The sequence below is a fragment of the Bos grunniens genome, chromosome 23, assembly GCF_055505025.1.
Source record: "Bos grunniens cultivar Pamir isolate PY7600 chromosome 23, Bosgru_T2T1.0, whole genome shotgun sequence".
In the NCBI taxonomy this organism is placed as follows: Eukaryota; Metazoa; Chordata; class Mammalia; order Artiodactyla; family Bovidae; genus Bos; species Bos grunniens.
In genome coordinates this window covers 4,891,540-4,904,426 of record NC_141187.1, presented here as the reverse complement: position 1 = coordinate 4,904,426, position 12,887 = coordinate 4,891,540, and the positions used below count along the sequence as shown (strand labels likewise).

Below are 12,887 nucleotides of genomic sequence, written 5' to 3'. Positions count from 1 at the left end.
TTAAGAGGATAATTATCAAGGGGAAAACAACTGTTAAAACACAATTCTATAAATGCGATTATTTCTGCCCAATAGCCAAAAATCTAATAGTGATTTGTTAATTGTTTATAACTTTGTCTCTTTTGTCTTCAGTAAGCCAAGACAATCAACAACGAAAACCATGTATAAATCAACACCATCTGCTTAATTATTACACGGACTAGGGAAAAGGTACTCAACTATTTTTTAAGAAAAAACAAAGGCCCAAGGATTCGAAAAAATACAGTTCTACAGATGAAAGGTTTCTTCTAGTTAAAGAAACCACAGTGATATTCCAGGCACAGAATAACTTGACATTTCAGCAACAAAAAAATCTTGTAACCATTTAAACCAGATGGTATTTTTACCATGAATTCTAATAAGGGAAAACAACACACAGGAGGGAATCAAGTTCCAAGTTAAGGCTAAACACACTGCTGTACACAAAACAGACAACCAACAAGGACCTAGTGTATATACCGAGAACTATACTCAGTATTTGCTAACAACCTAAGGGGAAAAGAATCTGAGAAAGAACAGACTCAGGTTACTGAATCACTTTACACCAGAAACTAATGCAACACTGTAAATCAACTACACTTCAGTCAAACAAGAAGTTAAAGGAAAAAAAAGCTAAAGCTAAGCAATGTTCTAAAATGATTACTCTGCCGAAACGAAAGTTCAAAACGAATAATGCTCACAAGAGTGAAATCCTGTCCTAAAACAAGGTGACCTCTGAAACGTAAACAGGGCAGTGATTTATTTAAGTACTTGGGGAAAAAAGGCACAGCAGGTATACCTCAATTTGCATTCATAACCCTTCATAAGTATCGCAGAGACAATGCCTGCAGAGTATGGCTTTTAAAAGTCAGTCATTTTAGAAGAAGAGCTGGCTTACAAATGCTTTGCTTCTACCTAAAAAACTTCAAAGCAGAGCACACCTTCAAAACGCACCCTGACACCCACCCTTTGGTCTAACAACCCCCACACTGCCATCCAAAGGCTACGAAGACCTTTCCGCTCAGGTACAGAGTGGGTCCGGCCTTCCAATGGCCTGCATTCTAAGTCACACGGAACACACAGCGTGACCATCACAGTGTCTGTGGCCACAAAACCCTCCTGGCAGCGGGGCCCTCAAGGAGAGCTGTGCTTTATTCTGGACAAGAGCTAGCAAGTCCATCCAGGTTTTTCTAACTCAGCAACCAACACCCACATCTACTGAAATGCCATCCTGTAAAGGAGGCAGACTGACCGCGTTTAAAGGGGCCCTTGGGTGTGGGCCACGGGAAACTCGGTCCAGTGTTACATGCCTCAAAGTCTCCAAAGTGAAAAGAGGGAGAGAAGAGTGGTAGGGAAAGGGGAGAATGGGGCGGGGTGCCAGGCAAGCAGCCCAGGTGGGACTCACACTCTGCATCTCGGCAGCACTGTGACCTCGGCAAGCCTGAGGGGGCCCATCTGTAACGTGGGCTTCCTCCCAGAGCTCGAGGAAGATACGAATGCGACAATATAGAGGAAGCGTCTAACAGAATGCCTCACAGGCAGCAAGTTAGCAGGATATTAACTGTTTTATATAATTGTTCTTTTATTTCCAAGTAACTCTGTCAGTTCAGTGAGTTAGAGTTTGGACTTACTCTCACAGGAAGATACTCAGCTCTTCAAGAGCATGACAAACTCCTTGCAAAACTGAGAAAAATAACTGAAATCAAGAATGACATTGCTTTCAATAAGGAATTTTTGTGGATTTCACTTCTTATAAGGCAATAGAGGTGTGCCTTGTAAGAACAAGAACAGCAGCTGGGCACTGGGGTTTGGGTCCCTAGCCCGACGCTCGCTGGTTGTGTGACTTGAAGCAAGTATGTACTCTGGTCTCGGTTTCTGTGTGTAACCGGGGGGGACGACATTCTTACGGATGTTGTCAGGACTGAGTGAATGAACGTAAGTAAGCTGCTCAGGATAGCACCTTGCCCTTAACAGGTGCTATGTCAGTGTTCATTCAGATCCAGCAATTCTCACCAGGAAACTGTTTGCCACCCCAAAGTTGGCCATCATTAAACCCACCTATGCACTGGAGTTGCTAGGTGAGGAGGCTGTGACGTAGAAACTGACAAGGCTTTGTCTGAACTCTGACCTCACTAAACATCAGTGCTCTAAGTATACAATCTCAGTCCTCCACTTATAGAGTCTACATATGAGAGCTTACTGTCCGCTAAGTCACTGACAAAATTCAAAGTCATACCACATACCATAGCTCTGCGTGTCTGAGTGATGATCTCTGGACAGTGGAAATGTGATTTTTTTTCACTTGTCTGTATTTTCTAGTGTTTTACCATGCACGTACACCATTTAAGGCTCAAGATATCATTTTCACTGATACATACTCTTTACTCATTGTATCAGTCTTGCCTGATCCAGGCGTCTCTCCAGTAAAAGGTGTGTTAATTGATAGAAGTGTTGTTTGTTGTCAGAAAGAATGTGTAGCTTGTGGTGACTGACACAGTTTAGCTGAGAGATCTTGGGTAAGTCCTTCTCTGAGCCACATTTCTTCATACATAAAATATGTGGGCACAACAGTGTCTTTCAGGATTCCTGCTGGTGGGCTCTCTCCCTGACCTGGGACTGAACCTGAGCTTCTGCATTGGCAGCACGGAGTCCTAACCACTGGACCACCAGGGGAGTCTCAGGATTCCCCCTGGTTCTAATATTCTGTGACCATCTTACACTTTTCAGATGGGAAGCAGAAACAATAGGGTATATGCTAAACCCTTATTTGTTCCAGCTTTGCTACCCTAGAGAACCTGTTGGGAACCAGTATGGTATAATAATAATCTTCTCATTAATGTACAAATTTATTTGCACAGGTTGTAATGTTTTCTTTCCTGATCACTTTATCTATCTTTACGTATTTATTCTGGCTGTTCTGGGTCTTCGTGCTGCGTGTGAGCTTTTCTCCAGGTGTGCGACACAGCCTGCTCATTGCAGTGGCTTCTCCTGTTGCGGAGCAAGGCTCCGGGTGCACGGCCTTCGGCAGCTGCGGAGCACAGGCTCTGGGCGCACAGCCTTCGGCAGCTGCGGAGCACGGGTTCCCAGGCGCACAGCCTTCGGCAGCTGCGGAGCAAGGCTCCGGGTGCACGGCCTTCGGCAGCTGTGGAGCAAGGCTCCGGGTGCACGGCCTTCGGCAGCTGCGGAGCACGGGCTCTGGGCGCACAGCCTTCGGCAGCTGCGGAGCACGGGCTCCCAGGTGCATGGCCTTCGGCAGCTGCGGAGCACAGGCTCTGGGCACACAGCCTTCGGCAGCTGTGGAGCACAGGCTCTGGGCACACAGCCTTCCGCAGCTGCGGAGCACGGGCTCCCAGGTGCACGGCCTTCGGCAGCTGCGGAGCACGGGCTCCCAGGTGCACGGCCTTCGGCAGCTGCGGAGCACGGGCTCCCAGGTGCACGGCCTTCGGCAGCTGTGGAGCACGGGCTCCCAGGTGCACGGCCTTCGGCAGCTGCAGCACGTGGGCTTGGTGGCTGTGGTCCCGGGCTCCGGAGTGCAGGCTCAGTAGCCCACAGGCTCAGTTGCTCCCAGTTCGAACCTATGCCTTCTGCATTGGCAGATGGATTCTTTACCACAGAGCCATCAGGGAAGCCCTAGTTTATTTTCCTCATTAATTATAAAATGATGCAATATATGGCGAAGAATGAGAAAGCTGAACTATAAAAATGTTTTCTCAAAGACCTGTCAATTGTCGAGGCACATTTGTGGGACAGAACCTCTTGAAATAACCTGTCTACATGAGGAGACATTTCAGGTTGACTGGCCAACAGATCATTTCCACTGCTGAAACTTTGACATTGCATCCATCTAGTAAAATCGCTAAAGAAAATCTAGATGTATTCTGTGAAGCCTGGGAATCCCAAAGCAGTGACATGTCAACACTGCTGAGAAATCAGTGATGTGCTTGAAGGAAAATGAGGGGAGAAGTATGGCTCCCTTTCATTTCCAAAGCCAGTGAAGAACAACGCAAACCTGAGATCATTAAAGTCAGACATGCCTGACTCTGAGGAGCAAGCCAAGATAGCAAGCTTGTTCTCAAGCTGGGTTTGCTAACCTCTGCGAGACGAGCAATGCCAACTCCAAGACTGAGAAGTGGGAGGATCAGGAGAATGAGATTGTTTGATATGGATGGAACATGTCCAGTATGGCATATTCTCTCTATTTATTTACTGCTAAGTCACTTCAGTCGTGTCCGACTCTGTGTGACCCCATAGACGGCAGCCCACCAGGCTCCCCCGTCCCTGGGATTCTCCAGGCAAGATCACTGGAGTGGCTTGCCATTTCCTTCTCCAATGCATGAAAGTGAAAAGTGAAAGTGAAGTCGCTCAGTCGTGTCCGACTCTTAGCGACCCCATGGACTGCAGCCTACCAGTCCCCTCCGTCCATGGGATTTGCCAGGCAAGAGTACTGGAGTGGGTTGCCATGTATTTACTAGGGGTCACTAAAAACTTACCAAGATTTAATTCATCAACTAGAGGTTTTTGCTGAGAGGGTCTGAAGCTTGCTTCAAGTGTATAAGCTTTCTCAGAACAACTCAAAGATAATGATAAGCTTATGCTTTTCCTGGAAATAAATAAGCTTGTTCCTCTCTGCCACCAGCTCCAGACAATAATTGAGATACCTTTGCAGAATCAAGGGGCTTCCCTGATAGCTCAGTTGGTAAAGAATCCATCTGCAATGCAGAAAACTCCAGTTCGATTCCTGGGTCGGGAAGATCCACTGGAAAAGGGATTAGCTGCCCACTCCAGTATTCTTGGGTTTTAAGACACTTTGGGCAGAATCAAGTGTTTCTAAAGGCTGATAAGGGTATTATAAAGGTAAGTTCCATGATGGCTGTTTTGGTTCAACTTCTCGCACTTTGCTATAAACTGCTGAAGAAGCTTTAGATGGAAAACAGATGGGTCTCAGTTACAAATAAAGATTCTGTGGATGGTAAAACTTGAGAAGCTTTTGAGGTCAGATCTTGCGAATACCATGTGGCAATGCTAACCTTTTAAGAAAGCAAATGATCCTTTATGTTTCAGAAATGCAACAATTTTGCAGAGAAAACAAACTGAAGTATTGCTTTATTTTCTGATCACAAAACCGACTGTGAAGCTTTCTGACAACTAATAAATGCCAAGGTAGTTGCTGTTAAAAAAAAATTTGGAAATGAAAGAAACACTTAGATTTATCAAAAGGCGGGAAAACTCAAATTTCATACCTGTATTTATGAATGATGGCATTAAATAATTTCCCATCTCTCCAGCAGGTGGTGAAATTTTCACACCGAATCCCGGCATAACCCTCCGTGGCCTGCTGCGTCCACAGTAACAGTCTCTCTTTCGCTGACATGTCTTCTGACTCACCAGTAACATGGATATCAGATATCTAAACGGAACAGAGAATGGTAAACCATTAGGAAGGAAGGAAGCTAACTCAGATTAAGAGCCTACTATGTGCCAAGCACTTTTTACTTAATCCTCCTCTCACTCGTAAGATGACAATGTTTCCCCCATCTCCATCGAGGGAACCTGAGTTTCAAAGAGATTAACAGATAGAAAAGGAGGATTTAACCCAAGCATCTCATTTTTTTTTTATACCGAAATGTCCCAGCACTGAAAAGTCTCCATTCCTTTTTACTAATCAGATCTGTTCAAACAACTTAAGTACATGTTTTTCCAAGTTCAAATGGGTCACAGTAGAACCTACAAATTAATCTACGTTACCCATCTTCAGAGCAGAATGTGATCCAGCAGGTATTCTGTGTAAAGAAAAGGAGAACAGCCCCCTCTCCAACTAACCACACTGCTTAACTGTTTGGCCAGAAGTCTTTCTGATTTTCTCATGAAGCTTCGTTCAGTTTACCCAATGGGAAATTTTCATCAAATAATTTTTCCCGATACTTTGTTTGCCTTATTTTTTTTTATCTCTTCCACTGAATGATAATGAAACAGTCACCATTTCACATGATCTCCATTTGCTCGTGGCCCTTTGATAAGGGTCCTATTTAACCTGCTGATAATGACGTTAAGGCACCAAGTGACTCTGGCAGGAGTCAGACAGTGACTCCCCAGCCGGGATTAACACCAGCAGACAGCTGTTCCCTCAGTCAGTGGTGATGCCAAGCCGGGGGTCAGGACAGGCGACCCACCACGGTCAGATGGAAAGGAAGGCGGTGGGGCGGGGGGGGGGGGGGTCATCCTACACGGGAAGGAAACCCCTCAAGTCTGACCCGGCCTCGAGAGCTGGCCACCGGTCCCCTCACTCAGGGACGCCCTCCAAGCCGGGGCGGTCAGGACAGGCGGCTGACCAGGGTCAGATGGAAAGGAAGGCGGTGGGGCAGGGGGCGTTATACTACATAGGAAGGAAAACCCCTCAAGTCTGACCCGGCCTAGAGAGCTGGCCACCGGTCCCCTCACTCAGGGACGTCCTTTCAGGCCTGTGAGCCAGCATCCTCTTCTATAAAACAGGGGACAGCAGGCAGGAGCACGGACTATTTAAGACTCTCTTCAGTCTGAAGTCTGAGAGGCTAAGACACTGTAAAAATGACACAGAGGTAGAGGTTCACACAGGCAGGCAGGCAACTGACAGCAGAAAACTTAAAAACCCGGACTAAAGCCCTTTAGTCTAGAAAGACGAATGGATAAAGATGTGGTGCCCGTATTCACTGGAATATTACTCCGTCATACAAAGGAATGGAACAATGCCACTTGCCACAACATGGACGGACCCAGAGATGATCACACTGACACGTTTATGTGGAACCTAAAATACGACACAGACGAACCTATCTACAAAACAGAAGGAGACTCCCGGTCACAGAGAACAGGCGTGTGGCTGCCAGGGGGAGGGGAGTGGAGAGGGGGCGTGGGCGTGCGGGACTGGCAGATGCAAACTATCACACACAGGGTGGAAACCAACAAGGTCCTGCTGCACGGCACAGGGAACCAGAACCAGGACCCCGCGGTAAACCAGAATGGAGGAGGATATGAAGAGGACTGTAGACACAAACGTATAACTAAGCTGCTCTGCTGTAAAGCAGAAGTGTACACTTCAATAAAAATTTTTAAAAAGATCTATGCCTGTACAAGTAAAACTAGCTGTTTCTGGAAAACCTGAGAACACAGGGTGGTATTTATAGCAGTATAAAAAAAAGGGCAATAGCTGGGTAGAGGCAGGGACTGATTTCTGCAGGGTCAAGAATGTTCCAGTCCAGTCAAGGGCCAAAGGTAACTGCCTATTAACAAGGAAAGTCAACACATTTCAACCATATGGTAAGTTTAACAGGCTACAGTGCTGCCCAGCACATCCAGGATTAAGGAAGAAGAGTTAACAGGCCTGAAAATGACTAAACATCAAGCAGGAGAAAATAATATATTTTATTAAATGAGTTCCTGAAAGTTCCCAAATCTTGTAGCATGTTACACTCACATACACTCTATCAGACCGCTGCACATGCAGACACTAGTTTAAAAGCTATAGTTTTAAGGGGTATATTCAAATATGTTATGAACCAAATTTTAACATATCAAAGACCACTAATAAGTTAAGCCTTTCACCTTCTCCTTCAATTTCCAATCAACTATTATTCCCACTGGGAAGTTAAAGCATTTTTAGATATACTGTTACCACTCACCATTGCCTACATAGGTATATCTAACTTTTATATGTACCTAGAAGGCAATGGCACCCAACTCCAGTACTCCTGCCTGGAAAATCCCGTGGATGGAGGAGTCTGTTAGGCTGCAGTCCATAGGGTCGCTGAGGGTCCAGCATGACTTGAGTGACTTCACTTTCACTTTTCACTTTCATGCACTGGAGAAGGAAGTGGCAACCCACTCCAGTGTTCTTGCCTGGAGAATCCCAGGGACGGGGGAGCCTGGTCGGCTGCTGTCTATGGGGTCACACAGAGTCGGACACAACTGCAGCGACTTAGCAGCAGCAGGTATATCTAAGATATGGTGCAAAAAAATTAAAAAGAAAAATAAACCAAATGCTAAACACTGTAAATCTGAAGTTGCCACTCACGACTCCTAATAGAAAATCAGCAGAACAACCTGACTCCTCCATCAATGGCAGGCCAGGTGGGATTCTAGGAAGGAACCAGGCCTCTTCCTCCAAATCCTAGAGGCACACAGAGATCACAGAAGGTTTCAGCTCCTGCTGTCTGGGTTCAAATCCCAAGTGCAATTGCTAACAGGATTAAGACCCAGAGCCACTTAACGTGGGCAGATCTAGAGACGGCCAAACTAAGTGAAGACAGAGAAAGACAAATGTCATATGGTATCACTGATATGTGGACTCTTAAAAAATGATACAAACGAATTTATTTAGAAAACAGAAAAAAGACTCACAGACTTAAAAAACAAACTTATGGTCACCCTAGGGGCAATGTGGGGGGAGCAATAAATTAGGTTAGGATTAACATATACACGCTACTATATATAAAAGAGTTAAATAACAAGGACCTACAGAGGTCTCTACACAATATCTTGTAGTAGTCTGTACTGGAAAAGAATACAAAACAGAATATATACATATATATATAAATTAATCACTTTGCTGTATATTGGAAATCAAGGCAACACTGTAAATTAACTCTACTTCAATTAAAAGACAAGACCTAGAGCTATTAACATCATCTCCCTAAAACCCATCTTCCTCCTTTTTGAAACATAAATGATGATATAATAACATCTTTCTAAGGTTTAGACAAGATGACCTACATTAAGTGCTCAGCACAGGGCCCGCAGGTAGAAAACTCTACAAATGTCACCTTCTCCCACCATTTGATGAGCAGTACTTGTTGCTTCAGGCCTCTCACCAGTGACCTGCCAGCCAGCATCCAACACAAACAAGATGTTTCAGACCAGAGCTCCTCCTGGACGCTGGAAGCCTGCGTGACTCTCCTTCGAGTCACTGCCAGCCGCCACTGGAGGGCACGTGCTTCCTCCCACAGAGCCTCTCGGACCTTCTTTCACCTCTGCTTCCTCTCCCCAGACCCAGTCTGCCTCCACTCCCAACTTTCCAGAAGCATCTATCCTGCAGGAAACAAAATCTGCTCACCTCCACCACCCTGCTTCGGCCTTTCCATTGAACCCCCGCCACCACACCCCACAGCGCGTTAAGTCCTGGATACCAGCAGGCACACGGGCAGGGCACATTTCCCACCTCCCCCGATGATGGGAAGCAGCAGCTCTTAGATCATTATCTGTGGCACAAAGACCTCGCCTTTGCACATCTGGTCACTCTTGTGCCACCATCTACTTCCCATCCTCAAGACAATCCGTGTTCCCAGCATCTAGTATCCACTGGGGGTCCCTGTCTGCATCCAGGGACCCATCCTCACAGGTCTCAGCCTTCTCGCCATGCTGACCAGTCACATAGCCTCAGCTGGATCTCGTTACCTTGAACCTGATCCAGTGCACTGCAAGTCTGTGGCTTCCGACAACAAGGGCCATTTTTCCCGCTCCCCAGCTCCAGTGGGACCGACCAGAGTCCCAGCAGCACCGTGCAGTCCTGCACCGGCCCGACTCTGCCCCGTCTCTGAGCCCTCCACTGGCTTCGCCGCCTCCTCCCTCTGTCTCCACCACGTGACCCCTCACTTCACCCGCTGTCCTCAACTTCCTCACCCTGCAGCCACCCAGACGAGCCTCAGCCCCGATCTAGGCAGGCTGTCTCCTCTGTGGGGATGTCCGCGTCCCACGTGGACCACCACCTCCTTGAACCCCAGCTCTGATCTCGGCCAGGGGCTCCAGGAAATGCGCCTTTTCTCCTCAGTGTCCTCAGTGGCCAGTCTTCCTATCCCTCCGCAAGTTTCTGTCCACTCTCCCCCGTGTGGTGAAGCGCCTACCTGCCTGCTCTCCTTGTGTTTGGCATCGCCTTTCGTCATCTTCACAGAGGACAGAGAGACGTGTAAGGGCCCTGGCCTGTCACCCTGGGTCTCTGTGAGGGGCTCCCCTCTGGGTGTTTGCTCTCAGTATGTACAACACCCAAGTCTCTTCCATCCTAAATTGAGTAAAAACAAATAACCTTCATAAACCCGGTTTCCTCTGTACTCAGCACCATCCAGAGAAGGCAATGGCACCCCACTCCAGTACTCTTGCCTGGAAAATACCATGGATGGAGGAGCCTGGTGGGCTGCAGTCCATGGGGTCGCTAGTCGGACATGACTGAGTGACTTCACTTTCACTTTTCACTTTCATGCATCAGAGAAGGAAATGGCACCCCACTCCAGCGTTCTTGCCTGGAGAGTCCCAGGGACGGGGGAGCCTGGTGGGCTGCCGTCTGTGGGGTCGCAGAGTTGGACACGACTGAAGCGACTTAGCAGCAGCACCACCTCTCTCTCTTGTTGGTAAAGCACCTGGAGAAACCACTCTGCACTTTGTAACCTTTATCTTTACTCTTCAGCCTGTTGAGTCTTGGCTTCTGTCCCAGTCATTCCATGGAAAGTAAGAAGGGGTGAGCAGACAGAAAGAGGGGGTCAGCGCTCGTGACTCTGCTCACAGGAGGTGGGAGAGGAAATGGTCTGTGCAGCGTGGGGAGGGGTCAGGTGCAGAGCGTGGGCGGTCCCGCCAAGGGTCAGCGCTGCCAAAGCTGGGCACCTGCACACTTCCTGTGCCCTGGAGAGACAGCAGCGAACTCTGGGGGGTCGCAGGCTGCCCTGGGACTGTAGGGAGCAGAAGCAACTACCTTTAGTCAAGACCACCACCTCCAGGTTCCCGTGTCAGCATCAACCCCTCCTAAGACACAGCCACGACAGACCTAGAACCACACGGGGCTCAGGAGAGCCTCCCGCCTCTAGAACCGAGCCCGGGTGTCAAGTGAGTAACAGTCTCCTAAACAGGCTCCGCGCACCACACCCGTGCCCTCACCCCACGGACACATCGATCCCCGTCAGTCTTGGCTGGTCTGCCCAGGCCCAGGCCATTCGCCTTCTGTTCCACGGTCAAACCACACGGCATCAGACGCCCTCTCTCCGCAGGGGCTCTGCTCAGGCCGCTTCTCCCCTGGAGCGTCCCCACCCCCCATGCCCAGCTCAACATAGACTGAAGTGCTCAAGGGGTGGGAGACCTGCGGGAAGGGAGAGAGGGGAAGGCCAGGGACAGGGAAGGGGAGGAGGGAGGGGGAATGGAGGGAGGGGGAGGGGAGGAGGGACGGGGAGGTAGGGAGGAAGGAGGAGGAGGAAGCATCAGAAGAAGTGTCATGTTTGCACTGGGGATGAATGAGTTTTAGCCTATCATGTAACCCTTGTCACCTTAGGAAATAAAAGGTTTCCAACTAAGGTCACTTCGCAGTAACTGCCACACCCCCAGCCACTGTCTAGGAGTGCCCGGCAGCAAACCCAGGCCTGGAGATTACTCAGCGAGAGCCCAACACTACCCAAGTGTCATCTCGTTTCTGTAACAGTGTCATAAACTTAACCCGGGATATAGTTTTGAAATGTCTTTTCAATGCAAGAAAAGAAGCCGACATCTCCATCAGAATGCTCACTTGACTTCCCTCCCTGCGGACGGGGGTGGGGGGTGGGGGTGGGAGGTGTGGGGGGGCAGGCATGGAGGGCCAAGCCTCCCGTGCTGGTCAGCTGAGGCTGCCAGCCTCAGTCCTCTAAGCAAAGTCAAAGCCACGAGAAGACTGGGCGGCAGCCACACCCGCTTTTTACCACTATGCTGTCATAGTTCTGGCATGTGGGAAGGGAGGGCACGCCAAGGGCCAATTTCCAAAGCTGACTCACACAGTCCCCAGGAGACTATTCACAGTTTTATCATATTTAATTCTATCTAAGGCAAAGGCAATTTTTAAATTTTTAAAAAATAATTAGAATTTATGAAAAGGTTAAATAATCAGACATGTAACAGCAGAAAGGCAACATCTCTGAGGCTGAGAGGACTAAGAAACATAACTCAGAGAAGCTATGACTATAGGAAAGGATTAAGGAATCCAGGGAACTCTAACTGGAAGATCTCGGAGCCCGCTGTCAGCCCCTGGTTTCACTGGTGAACAAGCTGAGGACACAGGAGGCTCCGGGACATGTCCAGGGTCTCAGCAGGCCGGCTGGGAGGGCCCGAGGCACGGACCTGAGGCTCCTAAATTCCAGCTCAGGACCTGCAAGAGGAGAGTGAACTCTCTCCTTCACATTTAGAATAGACACCTATCCTGCCAACTCGGACTGATCTTTCCTCCGGGTCAGGAAGCCCGGTGGGTGCTCACTCTCAGTGCTGGAGAGATGTCTCCACTCGACTGTGGTTAAGGGTTAAGGGTCAAGGTGGAGAAGGAAATGGCAACCCACTCCAGTGTTCTTGCCTAGAGAACCCCATGGACAGAGGAGCCTGGCGGGCTACAGCCCATGGGGTCACAAACAGTCGGATACAACACTAGACTATACTCACACTGGTCACAGTGGCCATCATTAAAAAATCTACAGATAACAAATGCTGGAGAGGGTGTGGAGAGAAGGGAACCCTCCTACAGAGCTGGTGAGAATGTAAGTTGGTGCAGCCACTATAAAAAACAGTATGGACGTTTCTCAAAACACTGAAAATAGAATTACCATATGATCCAGCAATCCCACTCTTAGGCGTATATCCAGGCAAAACTGTAACTCGAAAAGATAAACACACCCCTATGTTCATAGCAGCACTGTCCACAATAGCCAAGGCATGGAGAAGACCTGAATGCCCATCAACAGATGAATGGATAAAGAAGACGTGGCACATATATACAACGGAATGTTATTCAGCCTCAAAAAAGAACAAAATAACGCCATCTGCAGCAACATGGAGGCAACTAGAGATTATCACACTAAGTGAAAACATCTCAGAAAGAGAAAGACAAATGCCATGTGGCAATA

The 12,887-nt window shown here is 48.2% G+C and overlaps 1 protein-coding gene across 1 annotated transcript in view; it reads right to left on the bottom strand.

Annotated features, from left to right (window-relative positions):
* DST (dystonin) overlaps positions 1-12,887 on the bottom strand; it is a 406,366-nt gene that overhangs the window by 223,591 nt on the left and 169,888 nt on the right. The window contains 1 exon segment of the mRNA XM_086370990.1: positions 5,259-5,425. Within this exon segment, the coding sequence (XP_086227116.1) occupies positions 5,259-5,425 (167 nt within the window).